The sequence below is a fragment of the Struthio camelus genome, chromosome 3, assembly GCF_040807025.1.
Source record: "Struthio camelus isolate bStrCam1 chromosome 3, bStrCam1.hap1, whole genome shotgun sequence".
Taxonomy (NCBI): domain Eukaryota; kingdom Metazoa; phylum Chordata; class Aves; order Struthioniformes; family Struthionidae; genus Struthio; species Struthio camelus.
This window is the reverse complement of record NC_090944.1, coordinates 60873583-60900344: the sequence shown is the minus strand read 5'-3', so window position 1 is coordinate 60900344 and position 26762 is coordinate 60873583. Positions and strand designations below refer to the sequence as shown.

General features: G+C 40.5%; 1 protein-coding gene across 5 annotated transcripts; it reads right to left on the bottom strand.

Moving 5' to 3' along the window:
- Nucleotides 1–10144: 10144 nt before the first annotated feature.
- RPF2 (ribosome production factor 2 homolog) lies at nt 10145–26491 on the bottom strand. Of its 5 annotated transcripts, none has more exons than XM_068938038.1 (10): nt 26356–26491; nt 25067–25199; nt 23437–23474; nt 22690–22729; nt 19541–19622; nt 19375–19451; nt 17740–17839; nt 13151–13253; nt 12052–12196; nt 10145–11704 (listed from the first exon to the last, which is right to left on the bottom strand). In XM_068938038.1, the coding sequence occupies exons 1-10, from the start codon at nt 26376–26378 to the stop codon at nt 11522–11524; spliced, it is 924 nt and encodes a 307-aa protein (XP_068794139.1). In that variant the 5' UTR covers nt 26379–26491; the 3' UTR covers nt 10145–11521. The 5 variants fall into 5 exon arrangements, with proteins under 5 accessions (XP_068794139.1, XP_068794140.1, XP_068794141.1 ...); XM_068938039.1 differs by lacking the exon at nt 26356–26491 and adding an exon at nt 25979–26334; XM_068938040.1 differs by lacking the exon at nt 26356–26491 and adding an exon at nt 26028–26330.
- Between the last annotated feature and the right edge of the window lie 271 nt (nt 26492–26762).

Sequence of the window (26762 nt, the reverse complement as noted above, 5' to 3'; positions counted from 1 at the left end):
TTCATCATTGTAATAGCCAACACTGAATTTCATTTGACTGACATTATTCAGAAGAAGGTATTGCGAGAAGGTATTCTCGGAAGATTCTTCTGGATATCTTTGTGGTTGGCACTCCTCTTTACAACACTAATTTATCCAGCATCATCAGCAAACTTTGTCAGACCATTTTGTAATCAAAAGCACTGTTCAGCATTGCTAGGATACACAGGATCCAGCAAAGATGCAACAGAATATACATAAAACCTGATAAAAAATATAGGAATGTCCAAACTACAAGCTATGGAAGAATTTGAATACAGCGAGTGACTGGGAAGCAACATGGCAGGTTAAATTCAGTACCGAGAAGCATAAATGGGAAAAGAAACCCTTATCTATATACATAAAATGATGGTCTCTAGCATGCAATTATCATTAAAGAGATCATTAAAGAAAAGACATCTTGGACTTATTTTGACTACCTCTCTGGCAGCGATAGCTCACTAGGCAGAAGTTATGAGGCAGGCACACGGAACGTTAATCAGTATTAAAAGAGAAGCGAAAAAAAATGTTGTGTCAGTCATAATAAGTCAGGCAACAATACCCTGAGTACTGCATGCAGTTCTGTTCATTGTATTCTCAGAAAGAATGCAACAGAACTAAGGAAACCGAGGCCTAAAAGGCCTGGAACAGGGGATTACTCCCAAAGAGCTAAGGGAGAGCCAAGACGACGATCAGGCCTCAAGTTTAACCCAGCAATTACTATTTCATTCAACAAAACTGAATTATGGAACTCATCAGTACAAAATGTTTAAGAGGCCAAAACGATAAACTTGTTGAACAAGACAGTTGGCAAAATCATGAAAGGAAATAACCTGCAACAGGAAAGCATAACAAAGCGGAGATTACCTCCAGCTCAATAAATTTTTAAACTAGAAGTTTCATTATACTAGGAAATAACGGGAAAGGTGTTGCAATACACCTCTGTATCCCCTGTATTAACAGTCTTTCCCAAAGCACCTGGAACTGGACACTTATCCTCGTGTTAAATTTCCAAGATGAAGCACAAACACAGTTCCCTGCTCTCACAGATATTGCAGTTTATTTTTCCATATTTGGGGAAATTGCATGGACAGCCCACACAGCATGCAAGAGGTGAAGCCTACCTTCAGAAAAATCTCTCTCCAGATCACGTTATCTCAGGCCAAATGATCTCTTGATCTGAGCTGAACATGGCTGTTTCTGTGGTGTTGTGACATGGCTGAAAATTTGAAATGGACAGGAGTCAAAAAACGTCCAAGTAAAGCACTTTGCTTCCACTTAGCTGAATTCCTTCAACTTATGAAATGTTAGCATTGATGTTAGCATTGTCAGCCTGTTACACTGAATATAAAAGTATGAAATGTTTCCGTAGTCCGAAATCAAGTTTCTCCCTCTATCCTCAGAATTTTCTTTCCACGGGAAGTTGTGGCTTTTCATTTTGATTTAGAATAACACAGGGTTTGCAAATGTTGCAGTTCTATTTTCCAAACAGCTCATACTTCATCACACACTGATTACGAAATGCCAGTGTGTTTGTCTGGAAAAGGAAGGTTCACATCACTTGCAAACATTCATCTCACTAATACGGCAGTAGGTATCTTTATTCACATGACTGTTAATCCTTAGTGATCCCGCTAAGATCTCTCCCTCAGTAGTAAGCTAGGATGGCAGTGAGCTTAGCAGGATTTTCCAGTCCATGGAATCTGGATCCAGAAATTATCATATCCCACACCTGAACTATCGGTCTAAGCCAACCAGCCATTTTAATCAAGCAAGTACTTCTTGGCAAGCACAAAGTACATGGAATAATGATTCTCCAAACAAAGGAACCGGAACGCTTGTACTCATTAAGGGTTTCCCTTGGATTCTGCTCAGCAGCAATAAGAAAAAGATTTCTCTAGGGCGGACCGTGTTCAACACTCTTATGCTATGCCTAAGGGCAAGTAAACAGGAGTCCTCAAAGGTTAAGACCTTAAGGCACCTTGTTTTTTGTTTTTCAAGGAAAAGTTATCAGGATGTGGGAAAGCTGTGTTCAATGTGGCTCAGAGCCACTCCATGCTCTACTTAATATCTTGGTGAGGACTTCTTGTTTACATTGTTTTTTACCCAGCCTAGCACAACAGGGTTCTGGCATCCTTCTCTGAGGAACCTAGCTATTACTATCCTGCACAAAATAAATAATTGTAAGTCTTCAAAACTTGTTCTTCCTGAGGGTTAGACCGTAATTTGAATTACTGGTCAAGTACAAAAGTGAAAATACTGTCCGGATAAAGATGAAGAATCTGGCACCTATATTACAATCCCAGAATAAGCTTTAAGGCAAATCCCTTCAATGAGTCAGCTATGAAACAGACTATGTCAAATAAACATAAGCTTTTTTTTTTTTTTTTTAAATAAGAGTCTCAATGGGCTCTAGACTTTTTATAAATGGAATATGATTAATGCTCCTTAGGTAGGGACGAAACGTCACTTTATAATGTGACACACTTACGGAGACTATGCATGAGTGTGGGGGGACATGTTTCTTTGGATATTGTATATGATATATGGTAAAAGATCATAAAGACCTTGCTCCAACTTTCATTTTATAAACTGTGATTCCCTCTCTCCTGCAACTGATACTCACTTTATGTAAACAACAGCCCTCATATAGGCCTCAAGAGTGTTTTTTGCAGATATGAATAAGTACCATATAAACTATTCTCACACCTCCTTTTCCCGTCTTACAAGTAAGATGTCTAGTTCAATGTCTACGAGAAGAGTTAGAAGACCAGAAGGCTTCTGATGTCTGTTTTTTTGCTGCAAGAAAACACCTCTGAAGTCATGTCTTAATAGTTTGCCTGTTCTTTCTTAGCACGCCTTTGTTTCGCTGACAGAATTAGGCCCACGAAAACTAGCTCTTTACCCACCAGGCTGAAAAGTTCATCCTCTTCCACTTTGCCATAGAACAGTAAAACTTTTCCGTGAACTCAGCTCTCAGAATCCATTACAAGTCTACTGGAGCTGGTGCTAACCAAATGCTGGCACCATTTTAACAACGCACAAATGTTGACAAGTTTTTTCCTTCTCCTCTGCTAGCATTTAATATGCTTTTCCTCAAGGTTTACTGGTTGGAAGCATAAATCCTCTGCCACAAGCACAAATCTCCAAAGGAGCAAGATTTAGCCTTGATAGAAACCCATGCATAAGACCATCTTTGGGATTGATTTATTGTTTCCCATGCAGCCTACATGTTGAAAAGGCATATCACTTTCCACTCTTTCTTATTATTCCTTTAACTATAATTTTTCCTCAACAGGGATAGCTTTGTCTATATGCATTCAAATGGTTCAGTCACCTTACTACGTAAGCCACAGAATAGGTTTCCTTCCAGGAGCTGAAAGAAAAGAAATAACTGAGAAGCTTAATCACCTGTTACCTTCTTCTGAAAAGATCAGCACAGGTCTAAAATGAAATTTAAAATATTTTTCATAACTGGAGAAAACAGCTAAATCTGTCCTCAAAAGATCTGAGGATTGGGCTAAGAGGCAGTGTTAGCTTTCCAAACATAACATACTACCACATAGTATTTCTGCTCATGCTCATACTAGAAGAAGCACAACTTAATATTTTATTCAAGTTCGTTAAACAAAAGCATTCAGTGCTGCTTAAAAGCCTTATTCATAGCCACAGCATCCGGGGGAAAAGAAAGTCTATTGTAAAATCTTTGTAGCAGAGAAAATAATTCGAGCTATAATAAAAGCCCCATAAGGAGGTCTGTCATAAGGTTAGGGCACGTGGAAAGCAGATCATTTCAGAAAGTTTTCTGAACGTTACTTTGAAGGTTGCCTTAAAACCAGTCCAAACAGATTACTTAGTATTTTGCTAAAGGACACACAAATGAACTTCTGTCTCTTTTACTGCCCACCAGGGCTGGGTGTCAGGGGTTTATGCTAATCAACATCACTATTTGTCTGATGATTGCAAAGTAAATCACTATTGTGGGCGGCTCTACTTAAGTCATCTTTTTTCTAGCCAAGTGCTGTTGCCGGCTGCTCCAGCTCCACTGCAGCACAGACAGCACAGAGCCCAGAAGAAGGTGTATGAAAGCTGTCAAAAGAGACCGCACAAGCTGGGAACCTGCAACTTTCACATTGTACCTTTGATTTCAAAGCAAATTCCTTCTGAAGCACAAGTCAGGCCATTTAGTCTTTGCTATCTCATCTGTAAAATGGTGTTAAAACTCATCTGCCTCACAACGGAAGTTGTGATAAAGCTCATTGGCAAATGTAGGTACCTAAAAACATTGGTTTTTGTAAGAACAGACTCAAAAAATATAGTAATTCTCAAACACTGGCATTATCCTCAAAAAATGAACAGAGGATTCTGTGTTCTGTAAACAGTCAAAAGATTCATTTTTAACCTCTTTCGTCCTGGTGCATACAAAAAAAAAAAAAAAAAGACCACATTTTAGGCTAAGACCATCACTTAACTACGCAGAGGCTTTAGCAGCAACGCAGCAATACAAGTGTCAGAAGTCCCTTCACCTCTCCCAGCCTTTTGTTTCCTCCCCAACACCACCAAATGCTGCCCAGTTGTCCTGCAAACGGATCTAGCTTCAAAGCAAAGAGCTGCCTCCCCTCCTCTTTTTTTTTTTTTTTTTTGAGCCACTTCAATTCCCCAGTCTGGTCGGCAGCCCCACGAGCAGCTGTGCCCTCCTTGCATCAGCGTTGCCACAGAAGGCCTTATCTATAAAGCGCTGTTCCTCTGTTTTTAGAACTATCATTACTTGTGACCTGCTGCCTTTGAGGAACTGGAGGAGGCTAATGGCAAGAGGGGTGGGTATGTCTCCGTCTGGAAGGAAATGCTCAGCAATTTCCTGATCTCTGAATCTCTGTGCAGATGAGCCTTTCTGCTCCCCTCTGGAGATATGACCACTGGGAGCACAAACAGAAACCCCTCACTCTTCAGCTACAGAGCATACTTGAGTTAAATAGTTGTTTGCCTTTCTGCAATACAATAACCTGTTATCTAAAGTATTTTCAGGAAAAAAAAAAAAAAAGGTCTAAGAACAGAAGTCTTTTCAGGGCATAAAGAAATAAAGCCCCACAAATAACTTTTTCTCCTCCAAGGCTTTCTTGAGGGTTAAAAGCCTGTCTAATATTTCATGCAAATAAACCTGATGAGTAGAGAATTATTACTGTATTACTGTGTGCAAAGTAAGCTAACAGGAGCTGAAATCTATCACCTCTTACAAATTAAAAGCTCATTACTGTTTATTGGCATGCTGCATGAGTGAGTGCTGTGGAGGGCCTCATGAATTCTTTACAATAATACCTTCAATTAAAAAAAAATTAAACGGTTGCGATGGGAGATGAATGCAAGTTCTTACTACATTGCACTTTTTCAGCAAAACATCCCAATATAAAGTTTCTGATACAGCAGATGTGAGCGCCCCTCTCTCTGCAGTGAACCATGCCAAACATCTACCTGTTCATAACAATCAAGAGTGCTCAACTCTTCTTAAGGAGATGTTCAGCAGTTTGGTGTGAATTCACGCTGCTAAATACCTTACATTTCTTTGTTGCACTGAAAATAGTTTCTGCAAGAGCATGAAAAATAAAAAAGACGTTTTGCCTGAATCTTTTCTTTCACCTCATTTGTGTGCCCCCTTCCTCATTTTCCCCTGGAGAAGAGAGGAACTTTTGTATATAAGAACTCAATTTCAACTGGAGAAAAATATTAGCAACTTGCAATTAAAACTGAAAAGACATAAGTACTCATAGACTTTTTTAAGTTAGGAAAACAGATACTTAGTGCAAGGAATAAGTCATTCTACCTGAAAAACAGGAGGGGAGGGGAGGGAAGAAGCTTCCAAACTATCTTCAGTAACAGCTGGTGTCGAGTCCCAGTGTGCCCATCTAGGCCTAATGTAGATAGTCACACCTGCAGCAATAATTCAGCAGTATAAAGCACTGTCAGTAAGTCTCCTGCCTAAAGCCCAAGAGTGGCAATTAATGGTTTAATGTATGCAGGAGATCAGGGGGGAAAAAAAAAAAAGGAAGGTGAAATAATGTCAGCACCCCAAGTAGCCTTAGAATTGATCCTACGGGCCTCAGTCCTAAGCGCAGGCCCTTTCCACTGCACGTGTGCTGGGCACAGGGTTGTCCATGGCCTCCTTTTCCATGGCGTCTGTATTAACATCAGGAAAGAGGTAGATAAAGACAGATTTTAAAATTCATCTCACTTTGTGTTATATCCTCACGTATGTGAAAAATCCAGCTACTATGTACTGACTTGAGGGAACATCGCCCAAGGCAAACCTGTGTAATCCCCCAGAAGGAGATAATCAGTTGAGCAGCCGGTTCTGCAGGTGCTGAGCGCTAGCCTGATGTCCCTTTCACTGGGGCTAATGGGTCAACGTTCTTGCTTGCCTCCTCCCATTTAGGTAAAATGGGGCTGTGTAGGCCTTTCCTGCAGGTTTTCCTGCCTGAGCACATGCATAATACTGGGGCTGACAGGACAGCTTGCAATCCTGTCCTGTCTTCCGATTGTGGTTCCTGACCTCTGGCTTAGGGGTTTGACTGCTGACCTGAACCTGACTCTCGATTTCTTGTTTCAGTTTCTCTTCCGTGGCTCTTGTTAAGCACCTTGACTCTTAGAGCAATCCGCTGAATGGGGAATTTCGCGGGCCGTGGTCAGTGCACGATACAGAAGATACCTCTGAAAGACAGCGAAAGCCAAACGCATGTTCCCTGGCAGAGGAGAAAGAAGGAATGAGTATCAACATCATCAAGGCCAATAAAGGACAAGAAACTGCTTCTTGTCAGCACCAAGAGATGGTGGGGATAAACTGTAAGAAATGGGTCACAGAACCTGTGTTTCGTTTCAGGGATGCGGGGGTAAAGGAAGTCAAGAGGATGAAATTGTAGTAATCAAAACAGGAGACATTTAGGGCCCATATAAGCATATTTTAGTGTCATGAAAGGAATAGAAACCTAGATTTTACGGGTGTTATATCACAGGAAGGATTATGGTATTATCAAGGGTGAAACATACTGAGAGCATACTGAGAACGTGGGAGAAAGTCATTAACTCTACCTGCTTCCCATTAACCCCTGCTCAAAACTTTGCCTCTACTTGCTATGAGTTATTTTGCGTTTATCTCAGAGAAGCTGAAAAAAAATGAAGTTGACAGAATATGATTGAAAGTCAAAGAAAATAGGAATGAGCAAAGAACAGACGACTCAGAGCTATCAGCGAGCACAGTGGACCTATGCTGATCTAGAAAGTCCTAAAGTAGATGGTTCCCATGTTGTTTAGGATAAGGACTTAATCCAAAACTAGCTATAAATTTCCCCTCCCCCAGCCTCCATCTTCTTTGCCCACACAGCACTAAGGTCTGCCACTTACCATAATCTCTGAAACAACCAATTCCCAACCCTAGGTAGGTCTCCCAGCAACCCTAACTCCTCCCAAGGTGTCTTTGCCAACTTCTCCTCCTCATCTTCTGCATAAATGCATGCCAGCAAGGGTCTTCTTCCTGTACTGCATTAGCCCTATCGGTCACCTTGAAATACTGAACCATTTAGGAAGGCAATCTTCTAAAGGCTTTGTATTCTGGAGCCGTGTGTCTCCCCTAACTTGTTTATTTTTAAGAAACCTGACTTCTGGTACAACTGACCTATTTCTCAGCTATGTCTTTCGATTGCATCTGGGATATGTCAGCATTGGTAGAGGTAGTTTAGCAATGTCCAAAAGGAGGAGGAGATAAATTGCACTGGCGATAGGAGAACTACCTGCACCACATTCTACATGTAATACACATGTTAACATGTATTATGCATAGCTAACATTTTCTACTTCCTTCTCTTTAATGTTTAAAATGCCTCTGTAATACCGCTCTGCTCTAGTTTCCTTATCCTACCCACATTCGATAACATCTGGAATACACCATGGCCCTCTCAGTTTTTTTCCTGCCTGGAGGATGCAGCAGTCAATGCTATAACTGTCTGTTATGTTAAACTTTCCTCCCTTCAAGCTTTTTTCTAACCCTCCCTGGCTGCAACCAGGCTAGTGGAGGAGGGAAGCCCATCACAGTCAGACATAGAAAGCACTTAGTGAAAACAAATAAGGTTGCTAAGGAACAGTAAAGATAAACTCAGACCCACAAAATGCAGGAAATAGAAGGAGTTTACGCTCTCGAACACATGGCTCATGCCTCGCCATGGCTCACTGTTGTTTTAGGTTACCACAGAGCTAAGGCTGGGATTATCCTTGCCCAGGACCGATTCCCAAAAGCATGGGAATCCCAAGAACCTGACATACAGCGTCACTCTACAATTGCTACCTGTCTCTCTTCCTATGTTTTTTAAATTGTACCGCACAGTAAGAGTCGAGTAAATTCACAGCGTAGGTAAACTATAAATTCTGTATATATCATTAATTCCGTTACCTTTAATTAGGGTATCCTAGTTAACAGTAGCAATAAAGATGCCAGCAGCACAAGTTGGCAATATAAGCATACAAATTGAGGGTCCCTAGAGGGCAGAAATCATATCCCCCCTGCCATTGCCGTCGTGGCAGCTAGACTACAGATAGTGCAGGTTTGACTACCGCTTTGCAGCTTTGCAAGGGCAGGGGCCCTGCCGTTTTACTGCACAGACACAGCCTCAGGAGTCACACCCTGCCTGCAGGGATCCTCTTCCTGGGACCAAACTCCTTCCTAGGCTCAAGCCTGTAACAAAAGCTCTCCCCAGTGTGCTGGGAGGCAAGAGGATGGAAGTCAAAAGGAAAGGCGCGAACGTGCCAGTCATGCCTTGGCCACACCGCATGGACCCTGCGGCCTGGTGAGCTCTGGAAGGAAGGGGCATTTCGGGCCACTCGAGCCCCTTTCATCAGCCACGCTTTGAGCGCAGCAGGTTCTGTTCCCCAGCTGTGCTGCAGCACCTGACAAATTTCCTCACACTTTAAAAGACTGTGAGAAATAGGAGCATGCCACTAGAAAGGTGTTATATTTAGCCCCGATATCTCTGTTCACCTTGAGTTGAATCAGATACTCGAAATGTAGCAATCAGCTATGATGCAGAGGTGCGGTTGTACATGCTGTACATTTGAAATCGCATTAGCCACCAGTCTTGTGGCTTAATCATGGCTTCACAGCAAGGTTGAAAGTTCCCTGAAAGAAAGGTGGTGAGCTCAGTTGCTAATCTGGCTCTATCCTATTTTCTCACAAGGGATCAGAGTAGTTCATACCTTCCAGGAGAACAAAGCGAGCGTTTCCACTTCCCACTTAAAGTTTGCACCAAAATGGCACCGCTTTGATAAATAGAAATAACTTATTAGAAACAGAGCAAATTCTCATCTTTAGTAACAACATAACCTGCATGAGGTTAGTATGAAAAAGCATAGCCTAAATATCCCTACAACCCTATATCCAGGAGAGTTTCCTCTTGCCTCACGTAACTAATATTTTTTGTATTGGTAAAACACAGTCATGTGATGGATAATATACAAGAATAAAAGAGTATTCACAAAAAACTAGACATAGGTGTGAGACGTCAGGCACCTCGGGGTCCACTTCTGGTCAGCAGAGACAAAAAACCCTGCAAAGGGTGAGTTAGTGCACCTGGGTCCCCTGGTGAGTGATTTCCTGCGCTCAGGAGTTCTCCATGTCTCTTAAGCTGGGCAATATCCGTAGGGGCAAGAGACTCAGTTGTCAGCCAGTGCAGCCTTCGCCTGTCTGAGCTTTCTCTTCCTACAAGGAGTAAACCTGCAGCAGCACTGAATGAAATCAAAACCAGGAAGCAACAGCCTATCTCTGAAGATTACTACCAAATAACTCCCACTTTTTGTGTGAGGATATGACAGGATGTTGATTCAGATTTTTTTCCATGACAATCAATTTTTAAACATCAAATTAAGCACCAAAACTAGCTTCCAAACTAGGAAGACTACTATTGACCAGAAGCTCTTAAAATACAGCATGTCTTCTAAAGCTATTAGCTTTAGAAGAATGTAGCTTTCAGTCAGAAGTGTAGCAATGTAGCAATTTGTATTTTTGAAAGATATAGTGGGAAATGCAAACAAGTAATTTATGCAATTAGCGGTTTCTCAAGCACATGCTTATAGACTGAAGAAAAGGAACTAGAGACAGCAGTGCAATTTATTTCACATAATGATGCAAAATAAATATATTTTTAGGCAGTACATTAGCAGACAAATATATTGGGTTTGCATTAACTATGTATCCTCAAAAAGAGCCTAAATCCTTGAAGCCCCTTGGTTGTCACACTGCTCATTTTATCAAACCAGCACAGCAAGAACATCGCACGTGGCATTTACACAGCCACAATTATGACTCAGCGCCCACATAAGGAGAGCAAACCTGCCCAACAGCTTCCATCTGGGATGCAGGAGACAAGTAAAAACAACAAGCCACCCACATATTGAATATACTTTGAGAAAACTAACAAGAAAAGAAGTATTAAAAATGTAAAAAATGTGTTCAAGATATACACTTTCATCATATAATTATGCTGCAAGCATAGAGTAATAGCTTTCAAAGAGACAAAAAGAAAGAAAAAAGCTTGTTTTTTTTGGTATGTTCCAAAATTTAGAACAACACACCGAACTCTGAAACTGTTTTCCCCTTTAGCTGAATCTTTAACCGACTCTTTGCTAACTCACTTAATCACATCAACTCTTGGACATAAACTTAGGAGGGAAGCAGATCTCAGGTAAGAAGAAAAGGCTTGTACCTTTCATAGTCTCTTCACCTTCTGTAAAAAGGAGCATGGTATACTTAGATATCTTAGTAAAAAGACTAAGTTACCTTTGCCCCTTCCATTCTGGGCACAAATCAAGCATTAAAGATTGAAATTCAAACCATAAAGCTTTCATTTATGCCCAAAGCAAACATCAGGTACTTTGCTACCATGGTGATGAACATAGTAAAAACACCTTAATCGCTCCCGATTCTGCAACTGTGAAGCAGGGCTTGGTGCAAAACAGTCTAGCTTCTGACACAGGCACATAGATTTTCAGAGTTTACACTTAAGAAAAAATGTTTAATAGTTTATTGAATATTGCAGTTGTGCAAAAACTGAAATACATAAACAATAAATGAACCCTGAAATCATGCTGCATAAGTTATGCATATACACTACTTTGGTCCTGGACAGAATTTAAGATGAGTTGACAGATCGAGGATTCCCAACAAAACAGCCATAAAGCTGTTTGGGAAATGAGTCACCTGCTTGACTAGCATGTTTGCTAACGCCAATAGAATAAATATCCAGCTTTGGAAAGCTAAGCGAGTTATACCACGGTATTCCTTTTAATAACCACATTCCACTTTAAAGCTCAATATCCCTATATTCACTTTCAAATGACAAGTCATTAAAAAATTGTTTTTATAAAACTAAAGCTAGTTGCAGCTGAATCTTCCATGTCTGACACCATGTGTTACAGTATATACACTAAATTTAAAGGTATGAAAAGTTTTCAGAGCTGTTCCAGACTATCAAGCTGATTTTGTTTTCTTGGGACTAATCCCACCATCTTCTTCAACTGACTTCTCTGCTGGCCTCTTTTTTAACCCTTTCATTTTTCTCGTCTGCAGTTTACCAAGATCTTGCTTCTGCATGTGGATTCGACCATAAGTTGTACCAAAGACATCATGGGAGATATTCTTTTTCTTCTTAGCCTGTAAGATAAACACAACATTAGCATTCCTGAGGAAAAAAGTGCCAGTAGCTCTCACTAGAGACTAGATATCTGGCCTTACCACTACCACATTCACCAGTAATTAATCTTCTAAATCAAGTGCCTAAAAGCAAGGCTGCGTATATTGTTTTCAGCTTGGATATTAAGACTTCTCCTGCTCTTATACGCGTTCAGAGGAGTGTTTTTATGCCAGCAGATCACCACGAGTGTGATGCGGCTCTAGAAATATCAGCTGGCCTATACAGAAGTAAGCTTTGGTTGGTTATGATGCAATAACTAATATTTCAGCTTTTGATCTTTTTACAGATCTATGATGTAATATACAACCTTCAGGCCTTTTGGTTGTTTTAAAGACAGCTTATAAAGGTCATCTGAAGCTAAGTGCGTTCTCCTCATAACCAGATCTAATGAAGGTCCCATCTCTTCCAGTTCAATCCTTGGTATTTTACAGCCAGATTTCTTCAGAAGCACTCTGGAAGAGAAAAGCAACCAAAAAAAAAAAAAAAAAAAAATCAACATTACCCTCTGTGATAAATCTATACTTGTCTTCCTAAAGAGCGAGTTCAATCCTGTAGTTGAGAAGACAATCAAAAACGAGTGCTACTGGTGATTACTGAAAATTAAATCTATTCCATCACAATTTGAATGCACCCAAAATCCAACCTGGATAAGGTCACTTTTTTAATAAGACCACTACTATCAATACTACTGTTGAAACTCAACTCCAATACTCTAAAAGGTACATCACTCCGCAAATTCAGAATGGCCCTCTGTATGTTATAACTTATAGCAAAATATCCAGAGCCCTAACCCAGAGGGTGGCTTTTTTAGTTTCTTTTTCAGTATGAGGCTGTATTAGGTAAAAGTCGTTTTATTATAAGAGAAATTATAAAGTAGCATGCAACACAAGCTATGCTCACAGCCTGCTAAGGAAAAGCTGTGAGCCATTATGGTGAACACCACTGACTGGTGATCAGAGATATTACTTTGTCCTCTCTTTTCCTGTTTTTCCATTTGTACCTCTGGCTACAGCCCATTACCTGTTTTTCGTTAACAAACGGCTAAGTGAGGAGTGACCTAGAAATCAGCCTGGGTACAGACTAAGTTTACGAAGCGTAATACAGTACCCAGAATTCACCAACTCCAATTCATAATGCCTTACTAATCCAAATACGTGCAAGAGTAGTCCTCCCAGCTAGAAGGGGAGTTCGACAAGGAAGGAGGCAGTAGATTTAGGACTTAAAGTGTTTCCCCTCTGCTATATAAGTTATTCTGTGTTGTGCTCAAAAACCTGTAAACACTGCCTGTTTTAAATGCAGCAAACTATTGCTCAAGGCTGTTCAATGACACAGCCACAGGCTAAATTTGGGGGAAAAGCTGAGAAGTGTACCAAAAAAGCAAACAAATAGGTAAAACATATACTCACTTATAGCTTCGCATGTAAATTTTCCCATCTACAGCTGTGAAATGCAGAACATATTCTAAACCAGCTAGTCGAATACTGGGCACATTAGGACCTCTGAAGAAATCTGAGAGAATATTTAAATAAAATAAATACCAAGTGTCTTAACTGAAAACCAAGCCAACAGATGCCTGTAACAAATTAAGTTTATTTTAATAATGGATTTTAATAACGTGGTGATGTGAACTCCTCACCTGGATAGATATTTTCTATTGCATCTAATGAAGCAAGGCTATAAATAGATTCAGCTTTTCTAGAGCCATTCCATATGTTTAATAGGAACGTCATACTATTGTCACTACTTAAAACTGCAGGCAGCCCTGCCAAAACACAGGAGACAACCTTAACATTACAGGTGTCAGTTGTCTTACTGAGTTCAAACAAATTCCTTTAGGGTAAAACCAAACAAACGTAGAAATCCTGATAGGAACAAGACTTCCCAGAGATAACTTGGTGGCAATACAAATGCTACCTTAAACCAAGAGCAAATATACTTTCAGAGTACTAACTTAGTTTCATTAAACTAATTGGGATAATGGCATTGCCTATTCTTCTAAATCTTCAGCTCCAAAGTCAGAAAAATTAAATGCATCTTATTTAGTGTTTAGGCCAAGTCGTGCTTAGCTAAAGACAGGTCATTAGTACAGAAAAACTGATAGTTCAGATAGCTATTTTAAGACAGCATTCAATAAACTCATACCTAAGATTCTTAATCAGAGCCAGATTTGGAAGAGCACAAAGAAATTATCAAAACCAGTACACAATAAACATTATATAAAATAAAAACATATACCATTTAACTTTATCCTGACTACTCCTGGTCTCATTTATATTTTCTCCTATGGACGTGGAAGAAAATCAGTTTTGGTATAGCCTTTCTTTCAGATCTCCCCTTGTGGCCAAAGCAAGCATTTTTGTTCTTTGCGTAAGGCAGTATTTGTCATGAATGAAATTAGTATTTTCTCTATTTAATGAACAATACATGTCTAGAAAAATAGAAGCTTAAAATACTTGCTTAGTCTGCAGAGAGACTACTCTGGGTTAAATACAACATGAATCGTCTCTAGTCAGGTTCTTATATCAGGCTGTGAAAAATACTGTGCAATCAGAGAGCTTGCAATAAGCACAGCAATCTGTCCAACATATGCAGAGGGTGGAGAAAGAATGTGACCTTGACTGAGGGAACAAGGTGTGCTAATAAACATGACAGGGCAATGCTGAAACATTGGAGAACTGCTAACATGTAAAACACATCACTCTCTTCCGTCTTGTCTCATTTGCAGACTCCTCAGCTAGTGGTCTTTTCCTCTGCTACCTTTTTTAAAAGGGTATCAGCACTGGAATGACATCCAAAAACAAAGTCTTACTGGCAGGTATCAGCTGGAGTCTAGCCAGAAAATTGCCTGGATGAATTAAATACTCTCATTCTTCCTCACCTCCTGGGCTGAGTTTGTAGTTACAAAAAAAAAAAAAAAAAAGAAAATCACAAATAAAATATTCGGTTCACCTTTTGCATAAATTTTCCCTTTGACTAGGTTCTATGCAGGTACACAAGCTTTCATTTAAAGTGGTTTTACTGGCAACCTCTCCCTTTTTTTCCCCCCACATTTTCCTGTGGCATCATACACGGTTTTACCCACAGGATGATCTCTTCCAGACAAATGCAGATGGTCAGGAATTTCTGTTTCCTGGCAACGTTCAACAGCTGCAGAAACCTTCCACTTCAGTACACCCACAGAGCCTATATTTTTTTAATGTACTCTTAATTTACAACTCCTGCTTTGGTTGGACTAGAGACCTTGTTTTCTCCCTTCTTTCCGTCCCCTGTTCTTTCCGTCCTTAGCGCTTAACGTGTTACCAGGACTTTTAATTTTTCCCGCAGAGAGCTTCAGAAAGCCTTTCTATTTCCAGACCGAATTCCTAAATTATTTTGGAACATGAGCTTATACACTTCTTTTTGCATTCATTCATATGCAAAGGCTGGTGACACGATAGTCTGTGAAGCTACAGTTACCACTAAAGGAGCTCAAACTCTGTTCTAGACTTCTTTCCCAACCATCCCCCTTCAGGGCCAGAAAGAACCCACAAATCTTTGAGACACGCAAAAAATCTGTGTAAGGAAGGCAAGATGAAGAACAATCTGATGCTCAGTATAAAAATTGTACAGACTTTTTAAAACATTGGCTTTAAGGATGCATGTAAGAAAGCCAGGCAGCATCTGGTCATTTTTAAGATGAAAGTGCGACCCAATAAAACAACTAGCAAGCAGACAGCTTTGCAAGAGATGAAACATGTTATAAATACAAGCACAAGAAGTTATGAGAACTTCATGAGCTGTATTTAAAGGACATATAACATAAATGGATTCCTAGATTACCAACTCGTTAGGCAATGAAAACCAAATGAAGAGAAAGAATGGGATGTCTTTCAGGTCTCTAAATAAAAATGCAGCTGCCATGTATGTCTCCTAAATTGCGAGGCGCAACACGTTGTTGAAGTGGACTACAGGGTTTGACTGCCATGAAGATGTTTATTCATTCTTGTCCTCCATCTCTTGCCTTTAATTCTACCAAGAAACTGCTGTGAGGCGATACTCCAAACACGCATAAACCCTTTTGATAGTACAAAAGCAAACGAAAGCTTAGTTGTTCAGCAGTACCCTCAAGGCAAGGCTGCTGTCGCAAAAAGAAGCTGTTAGGTATCTCCTGTTCCCTCTGGGACCTCAACAGTACTGCTACAGAACAAAGTATTTACTGGTGTTAGAAGGGCATTTTTCTAGTTTTCTTAGCAATAGAGTGGCAGCTTAAAAGCCCTGTCTTTTTGCAGGAAGAGAAAGAATCAATTCTTCCCTATCAATTAAGAGCAATTTTGAAGCAGGTCAAATTATTACCTGAATTATTTTAATTGGTTGCTGGTATCTTCAAGCCTTTGCACTCCTTAACCTTTTCCTTTGTCTATTGTTTTCCATCTAGGTATTTCATAGAAATCAACAGAACATTAAGACCTGGAGCACTTGGAGTACATCCAACAAGAAAAACTGGATGTTGATTTGAGTACATTTGACTGTAGTCATTCATTAAAGGCAAATTAATAGGAGGAGAGAGGACAGATGAACAACAAAAGAAACAGAGCAGGAAAGACCAATTAGTCATTTGGCAACCATCTAACGATGCAACTGTCCTCCATTTAAGGTATCAAGCTGTTTTGAGGTAACCTCAATTGCATGAGCATATTTGGATGCCAATCACCAAAAGCGTGTGGACATCTTAACAGGATCTGCTTCAGAAAATAATTCATTTACATTGACACAAATACGCAGCATTAAAACTCACATATCTTCACATTCGATATTCACCCACCTCCAAAGGTCTACAAGCACAGTTAGTAGCCTTTTAGCTATACTAAGAACTAGTGAGATGTATTGAAAGGATGCAAAATTTCTCCCCTCCTTCTCCCTTTTCAGTCTCATTCCAGATGAATCAAGTTGCTCTAGGGAATTGTAAAAGTGAGGAAAATCTCATTTCTAAAGCCTGTTTCTCAACAGCAATCTCCCTCTGTGTGCCTAGAAAGGAGAGCCCCACCAATGTTTATTTTCTATGAAAGGGAGATCTAACAAAGCTGTAAGATCCTGAATCGGTGCACCCCCAGAGTGGGGCTGAAGAAAAAAGCCTACTCTTATTGTGCAGTTTCACTGTTTTATGAGAGTTTAAAAAAAAAAATCTACTTTTAGGAAACCTATTAAAAAGCAAAAAACCACCATCCAACTTCTAAATCTAGTTTTACTGAGCAAGACATGTTTTCGCAAGCGTCAGGAGATACTGCATCATACGACCTCTCAGTCCCCCAGAGTTATCGTAAAAAAACTATAATCTTTTCTTAGTTCCCCAGAATTCAGTGATAAACCCCACAACATGCCTTATCTTCCTTGAGAAATGAAAAAGCTTTATGTCATTTCGCTTACACGGCTCCAAGCCTGCTTTGAAGCTGTTTTGACACACTTATCGTACAGCTAATTTTTATTGCGCGTGCTCGTTCCAAATACTCAAATCAACGGCACGTTTGTTAGAGATGGTCAAATTTCTAACAGAAAATGCTTTCATTATGAAAACACAGGCTCAATTATACTGATCTGACTTTTTTTTTTTTTGAAAGCAAAAAATTTCATTTTCTTAACTTAACCCACCTAATTCAAAACTAGATACTGCAAAAATAGTATTTGGTTAGAAAATTGATGACCCATTATAAGTACAAAGTAATTTCTGAAAATGTCAGAATCGTCCCCACAACCAAGCTGAGGAATTTCAGTGAGTACAACAGTTTCAACTTCAGTCTCTTTTAGGCCAGTCCTTTTTCCTCTTATTCTTCTAAGTATCAGTCACGATGATTAGTTAAATTTCATGTCACATGACATCAAAGTTACAAATGCCACTTCTTCTATGTTTTCTTTCAGTACTGAACACGGGCAAACATTTACTGACAAACCAACATTTCCCAACAGATCCTATGGCTACAGCTTTATGCAATCCCACTGCTCAATTAATCAAAATACTGACCAATAAGAAGGCTTTTCAGTCTTCTGTATTCTTCATTTAAATCAAATATGTCACCAGCAAATATCAACATAGGTTTTGTTCCTTCAGGGCATTTACTGTTCTACGGAATAAGAATTTTAAAACAAAACAAGAATTCAGACCACATTAGGAAGCATATTATTGACTTAACGGCTGACTATCCGTTCAACATTCAATGCAGAATTGTTGTGACCTATGACCAATATGGACAGACACGGACTTTTTTTTTTTTTTTTTTTTTAAATTGAACAACATTGTATGTATTTGGAAGGACTTTCTTTGTTTTTAAGCAGGTGAATTGTTTTACTCTTTGGGCTGATTAAGAAAGAGATTCTCTTCTGTAAAATATTGAAAATAACACCTTGGAGTGAAAACAAAAGTGAATTTGACTGCAACTGCTAACAAGGAAACTACAGTAGGAGGCAAACAAGTCTGCTGCATTTCTGACCGAAGAGTATATGGAGAAGGCAAAGAGGATAGGTTAGCCAATCACCTCATTCTAATTTTGGTACCAACGAATACAATTACTTTGCTATAATTTCTATGCTACAAACAGAATTAATTAAGATACATACTACAATCTGACTTCAAGGGGAAGATTCACCTTCAAAAAAGGTAATTTCTTCACTATCCCCCTAGACTGTCCCTTCAATCTACAGGCTGTGGAGAAAATGAGGGCCATAAGCATTATTTTTGTACTGCTTGGTACAAAATATGGGCACATGAAATAGGGTTATTTTGGCTAAACTAAAACATAACAGGGCCATAATAACGGGATTTTTCTCTAGGTTTAAATAATCATTATGTTAGCCCTCAGTCTGAATCAAGTATAATTCCCTGAAAACTGGCATTTGTGTACTACTGCAGGCTACAGAAAGTTTCAAAATCTCCTCACAACTTGATAAATTACCCTTAGAGTGACTCTTGCTGGTTACAATTTGGAAACACTTTACCCCGGCACAAGCACTCCTTGCTGAAAGAAACAATCCTGTCATCGTGTTAATCCATCTTTGAACCAGCACATACATTTACATGAAGCGGAGAGCGCTGATCCAGCTGGAAAGTAACCTCTCCCCCTACCACTGGGTTGTTTTCTACCAAATCAATTCTCCGTAACATTTTGTTGCATAACCGCACAAGCTTTTTAGTCAGGACGTGGCTACACAGAGGTACCTCTTTTGGTAGCTGCATCACCTTCTGGCTTTTAATGGGACTTCAGTTTTAAAAGCCTAAGCCAGTTTTTATATATATATATATATATATATATATATATATATATATATATATTTAGGAACCTCTCATGGGCAGAATCTGACTGAGGAATTTCACAAATACAATGCGTTAATTAAAAATGAAAATGCTAGGAATAAACCAAGTCTAGAACAAAAATTCGTGAAGAAAGAATTTGTAAGCATACAGCAAACTTGCTTCAAACAACAACAATAATTAAACAAAAAATACAAAAATAACATTAAGGCACACAAATCTAATAATCCTCAGATACTACAAGAAACATTTTTCAAAGACCACGTTATTCCTTCAAAGCACCAAAAAAAGCCAATGCACCAAAATATCCGCCAGCAGATGTCACTGAAATGCTTGTGCTGCTTCCCTTACCTTGACGTCTTTTAAAGACACAAACTTCTCAATGCCTAGCTCAATCATATCTAAGACATGATAATCAAACATGCGACCTGTGAAGAAAAAAGAAAATTCAGCCATTTAAATACGTACTGAAAGCTAGACCTTTCATCCAATTAAAAACTCAAGTGAGACAAGTTACCTATTATCAAGTTATTAGGTCGCTTCTTGTTATGAGAGCCAAACAGAAACAATGAACAATCCGATTTCTTCGAAAAAAATTCCTATCAATGAGGAAAGGAAAAAAAATTCATGAGCTGGAAGCATTTAAAGTTTGCAAGCATTTAAAATGTTTGGCAAAGGTATATGTGACAAACATGTGAGTTTAGGAGCTCTTGAGAAGAGGAGCAACTGCGCTTACCAGAAAAGTCCACATATACTAAAATTGACTGCTGGATCCAAGTTTCAAATAATAATTCCTTTCCTTTTTTATTTCCTACTGCTCTTATAAGACCAAGCTAGGCAATTTTTTTCTTGCCATTTTGTCTGTAACACCCTTTTTCATAATTCCTCATTATTCCTTTTTACATAAGCCACCTCCAATCACTTCTCCTTACCAGAAGGGCAGTAAGTATTGTAATGTCTCATTTGAGTCACTTCGCTAAGCTTTATGCGGTATTATAGCCTTGCCTAACAGCTTCTTAACAACCAGTTAATTCCTTCAAAGGGAAGCCTAGGTACATCTGCAAATCTCTAACATTCTCTCACTAGGGCATGTCAATTTGTTACTCAATTAAGACTAAGATGGTCCTGAAAAATCAAGCTACTGGTGACTATCACAGAGGATCTTTCCCTCCGAAGTGCAGATGGAGAACGTGTTAGAGCGCGGCATCAAGAGCCAATGTTACAGCAACTCTTTCTGAGAATGTCCAACTTCAAAGTCTTTATAGGCACTGCTACTTCTCAAGACAGTCCTCCTTCTGTACATTAACAGTGGTTCCTAGGTACATCTGTACACACACTATTTATCCAGTACTTCCCAGAAGTACCAGAGTTTCTGTACCTGCACTTCGCAGCTGTGAAGCAGGAAAAAAAAAGTCATAGTATCTCCTCCCGCCCCCGGCCCCTGGGAACAGCAGCAGCTGAGAGAGGCTATTGTTCTTGAGAACAATTTGTCTAGTCTGCAGCTCTTCCCTTTTGGGACGTCAAGAAACATTTTATCACTGGGAGCAATCCCAGGCTGGATGAACTGCTTGTACAAGTCACCGTTTATCACCAAGTTCTGCCACTGGGTCACTGAAAAATACTGACTCTGGACAGATCAAGAACAGACCCAGGGGTCCCACGGTAACACTTGCTCATACAGCTCTGATAATCACTGCACTTTGGTATCTGTAAATTCTGTAACAGCTGCATGATATTTAATTAAAAGGTTGCAACAAACTCAAATGCCTCAATTGTATCCCACATACACTGCAACATCACATACGCTGCAGTACTGCCTCCTTTAAACATGACTGCAACCAAGAAAAAAGAAAAGAAAATTGATTTAACTTTCCATGCATTTCTAGTCTCTATTTTTTGACACAGTTCTGAATGATCTACCCCATTGCTTTGCCTTTAACTCTCATTTCCAAAAAACAATTCAAGTTCCCTGTAGGGCCCCTTGAAAAATACCAGAATAGCTTTAGGTGCCATGTTTTTCCAGAAATTATCAAAAGTTCACATCAGTGGTCATCTGACAATCAACTGGTTCCTATAGGACTATGAGAATAAGTCATTCAGCCATGTGATTGTAAGGGGTTTAGTTTTACCGGATAACACTGCACATCGTGCCTTGCTGCCCGCAGCAATTTTCCATTCCAATACAATGTTCTATGGGATGGTTACATTACCATGCTTCATGCTGAGAACAGAAGAGAAACACACGCTGCAACACCTCAGCATCAATATTTGATGCAGATTAAGCATCCTTATATATCAGTGCACCTATGCTTCTTTTTTGTTCCCAGCTCATTAAAAATGCTTTGACTCCACTGACCAATATAACTCCATCAATTTTTTGGCACCCGCTGTCGGCTGCCTCCACTTTTTAAGAAAAGCTGTATCATTAAGGATCATTAGCTATCTCTCCCTTCCTCTTCCTTCTTATTTACAGAGAATTTTTTAGATATGTTTTCTCTCTGTTTTCCACAATACATTTAAGACAGGAAAGTGCATTTTTGCTTAGTGTGTGATTTTTTTCTTTGCATACACAGATTCATAACACCCTATCACAATACCCCAAAATGCCCAACTTCAGTGTGCCTTTTCAGTAAGTTATTTCAGCAACTGCTTCGCACTTTGGAAATCCGACTCTTATTTTCCATGTGCAAGTCAGCAGTGGCACACAGCTAACGCTACCAAATCATGACCAGTGGAAACCCAACAGCTTATTCTGGGATAATTCACTTTTCTTTGTTGTAAAATCACAACTGCACATCACCACCTCCTTTCTCTTGTTTTGCTGAAGGAAATACGTATACTACATTTATGACTTAAAGACCCTATTCCGCTAGCTAAAGTAACGCTTTGACTAAACTGAGATGTTGTAATCTTGAGATCAGCCCCTCTATTTTTTGCCTTCCAGCTCATAAATAAACTTGACCTTAAAGCACTGGATCAAGATCAAATTCAGACAGAGGCATATCACTAAAGGGATTTGCAGAAGCAAAACCCTCCAGGCCTCTGAAGAGCCACTTTTCCAACTTCACTGCAGGCCAAACATACGCATTTAACTGAAATTGCTCATTTCTCTGACAGTTCTTATCTGAATGCTGGAACAGGCTCATCGCTACGATCTTGTACTTGCACTGCCGATGCATGCGTTCACACGTGGTACTCTGCCGTGCTTTTCTTCCTCTATTCAAATACACCTATTCACAAAAAGCAATGACTCTTCCATTTAACTACTTTAACCTATGAATTCACCAAACTGAAAAGGAGCTGTTCATACGCTATGGCACTTTAAAGGACTGACTGTTAGAAAACCTAAATAAAATCCTTTATTCTTCCTTTCATATCAAGCACTGTTACTTGTAACAGTCTTTCACAATCCTAATCTGTCAGTTTACAGAAACATGCACTTAAGGTAAGGACAAAGCCACAACAACATGAGGATTCTGTCCTGCAGTCACTAGAAAAAAAAAAAAAAAAGCCTACTGACATCTACCTTCAGCTCATCCAGATTTCCTATAAACTTTATTTCTCAGCTAACTCCTCACAGAATAATGAAAAAATTATCCTCTAATCAAGTCCTTCATGACTTCATAGCTGCAAAATCTCATAAGAGACCACGTGGCTTATACTTACCAACGATGTCTGATCCTCAAAAGGTCTGGTAATATTTTTCCTGAAAGGGGAAAAAAAAGAAGGAACAAAAACCCAGATAAGAACACTTTTTCTTCTCTTGTGACTTCCAGTTCTCTAATAACAACATTCTGCATTCTACTGGAAACTCCAGCATTAGAAGTTTAGTTTTAGTTCAAATTGTAATCCATATTAATTCTGCCAGGTTTTCCTTAGTGTTGCCTTTGCCAATTTTAAGTGCTTTCCTTCAGATTTCCTGTCTCCTGGTGCCTGACTTCCAAAATAACTGTTAGTGACACGTTAGGAACAACTGTCTTTGCTTGTTCATCCAAAACACATTTAAATTAGATATTATAACTAATGCCTGTGCTTACCGCGTTCCCACTTTCAGCAAGACTTAGCTATCACTATAATCTGTAATTTGAGTTTATAAAAATTGGGAAGAATAACTCCACCCTACTTAGTTGACACAGAATCTCACTAGCTGTTTGCACAGATCAGAATCAGGGAAGCTGACTGTTCAAGTTTGCCAAATTCTGCTCTGTAGCACTTGACGCAGAACTGGGCTCAATGTCAACACTGATCACTTGCAGCTTGTTTCCTATCCACTGAAATTTAGGACGAATCTCAGTCACCTTCTGCAACCCTTTCCATGTTTCAACGGTGCTAGCTTGCATCTCTAATCCAGCTTGGAAATTACCGAATGTCAATTGTCAGAAGACTCAAAGATGTCAAAATGGGACCACTTACTTTTTATACAGTACAGCAAAAGGTTTCTTCACAGCATACTGCAAAATATACAACCAAAGTAAAACATGTATTATCTCCCACACATCTAAACGTACAGTACTGCTTTTTCTAAAACCCTGTAACTTACAGGATCACTTTAAACAGAATAATTGTTCATGCAATCTAGACTAGAAAAGAAGTCAGCTCAAAAGACCTGCTCACAATAAAACCCTCCAAGATGACAACACTAATCTTGCTTCTCAATTAGTTGCAAAAGGATTTATTTCTAGAAACTAAGAACTACTGGCTGAGTGGCAGAGCTAAAAGGGTTCTGATCAATGGCAGAGTCTAGTTGGAGGCCTGTAGCTAGCAGTGTCCCATAGGGGTCCAGTATTGTTTAACTTATTCATCAGTGACCTGAATGATGGGACAGAGTGCTTCCTCAGCAAGTTTGCTGGGGATACAAAACTGGCAGGAGTGGCTGATAACACATCAGAAGGCTGTGCACCATTCAGAGGGACCTCGACAGGCTGGAGAGACGGGCAGAGGGGAGCCTCGTGAAGTTCAACAAAGGCAAGTGCGGTGTCCTGCCCCTGGGGAGGAATAACCCCACGCACCAGGACAGGCTGGGGGCCGCCCTGCTGGAAAGCAGCTCTGCGGAGAAGGACCTGGGACTCCTGGTGGACAACAAACATCTGAAGGGAGGGCGTAAACAGGATGGAGTCAGGCTCTTCTCCGTGGCGCCCAGCGACAGGACGAGAGGCAACAGGCAAAAAACTGACACATAGGAAGCTCTTTCTGAACATGAGAAAAAAAACTTCTTCCCTGAGAGGGTGACAGAGCCCTGGAACAGGTTGCCCAGAGAGGTGGTGGAGGGAGTCTCCTTCCCTGGAGATATTCAAAAGCTGTCTGGACACAGTCCTGGGCAACGAGCTCCAGGTGACCCTGCTGGAGCAGGGGAGTTGGACGAAATGATCTCCAGAGTTCCCCTCCAACCTCAACCGTTCTGTGATTCTGTCATTAAGTAACTAAAAAATAACTAAAATCCGAGCCACGTAATAGAATCCCTCTACTTCTAGGGACTTAAGTAAAAGCAGGGAGTGAATAACAACCTGATTTTCAGTCAGCATAGGATAGGAAGAAAATAACAAAGCAAGGAGAGAAAATGGGGCAGGAACAGCTGCAGAATTTTCAGGTACGGAGATAGGATGTAGACAGTGGATTGGCAAGCCTAAGATTTGGGAGACGCTGCAAGTTCTACATAAGCCCACAGAAACAGTTTACAGGATGCTGGGATATGATTTCAGCTGTGTGATCCAGTCCCAATTCTGTACATCCTGTTTTCAAATAGGCTGGAAACTCTTTACCTTATATACTGGACAACCATAGAAAAAAATAATAATGAAGGGAACAAGCTCAAAACTTTTGGCAAAGAGAAAAGAGGAAAAAAAAAATCACCATCCACAGGTAGGTAATGATGCCTTTTAGAGCACCAGTCACAATTTGAAATTTGGTGGGTAGGGAGAGTATGAAAATATTGATCTTGCAGCAGACAACAGGTAAACTGTAGGACAGAAAGAAGGGAAAGTACCCTCGGTGTAGTGCAACAGGTTATAACTAAAGGCTGCTCACATATACCCAACAAACTTACGATGTCTTTAAGCACTTCAGTCACCGTTAAGTTTGCATTTCCTCCTTTTATAAGCATAGCATTTTTCGTATTTTCTGTGAGTTTGGGTTCTCTCTTCTCAAGAAACCTTTTTGCTCTCTTGGTTTTAGGCTTTCTGTAATGAAAAGTTAAGTTAAAAACGTAGTATTATTAGCATTTCCTGACACTGCATACACCACTAAAACAAACGGCTAAACAAACTGCGTTTAAGTAACGTGACTGTGATTCAAACTAATCCCAATCTGAACAATTACAACCAGTATTAAAAGTCCCTTCTGAGGTGAAGGTGTTTTACTAACACACCTCTTCCATTCGTTCCCCCCTAGCAAAGGTGGCTGTTTTTACAGTCTTTGCCTTTTCAGTTTCTGGCAGTTTAGATTTTAAGTTGTAGCATATTTCCACAGACTACTGAAAGGCTGAAAGCTTTCTTCCACATCTCCCTCCTGCTCCCCCCTCCCCCCAAGTCAGACACTGACATATGAGAACAAAATAAAGCTCCTTGAAGACCATCAGTGGCATCCAAAAGAAAAGTGGCAAAAGCGTATAAGCCTGGCATATCCGTTGACATGAACCAGATACAAGTACCACGTATGGTGATGTACACCAGGCTGTATAAAGCACGCTATAACCACTTCCTCCTGTCAGCTCAGGTCATAGTGAAGGGAAAAAAAAAAGAAAAAAGTAAGCGTAGCAGCATTTAACATGGGCATACAAATACAATACAAATTAGTAACCACATGGCTTTAGAATCACGTGTTTCTTCATCGAGTAAACATAAAGCTTTTCATATCTTCTCCAGGAAGAACAGTAGGTATGCTTTTCTTTTCTAAACACAGCTACTCCAAACTACAGGTGAAAAAGATCAAGCTCTTTCAGGCGAACAGCAACACGTACAACTCACTACCAAGGAAAGCGATCTCCGCAGCTCCTGCGAGCTACCAACCGGGTCAGTGCGGTCTCGCCACTAAAACAGCTGAGTGGCGTTGGTTTTCCTGCTTCCTGTGGGTTTTCCCGAGGCCTTCTCTCTCTGCCAACCTCCCTTGCTTCGTCTTCCTCACTCTCCTCCCCTTCCTCCTTCCAGCCCTCTCCAGAACCACGCTTTCCGCCCCGGTCTTAAAGCGACCCGCTGTTTAACGCGCCCCGCTCCGCGCCGGGCCCCTTCCCGTGGCGACGCAGCGCTCCGCCCGGCAGAGCCCCGCGGCCGCCAGCCGCGCGCGAACCCGCGCCGCTCCCAACGGCCGCGCGCGCGCGCCCCGCGCCGCCCCACTCACAGCACGCGGTCCAGCGCCTCCATGGCGGCCGCCAACCGGCCCGCAGTGCGCGTCCCTCCCCCGGCCTGGAAGCGCCTTGCGTGACGCCACGCGGCGACAAGGCGCCGGGGGTGGCGGTGAGCATGCGCGGGAGCCGCGCCGCGCCGGGCGGGGCGGGGCCACGGCGCCCTCGGGGCGCGTCACGCTGCCTCGAGCCGTGGGGAACTTAAAAGCATAAAATTTTAAGCCCAAGTTCGCCAAAAACTCCCTCGTTTCGAAAGACTAATGCAACTATTACGTTTAAGGAATACATATACATAAGGAATACATTATTTAAGGTTTTATATAATACAGACCAAACGTGAAGGATTTATTTCTGCTTGAAATCCCTAACCTTTGTTAGCATCACTTTTAAACTGGTACCCAGC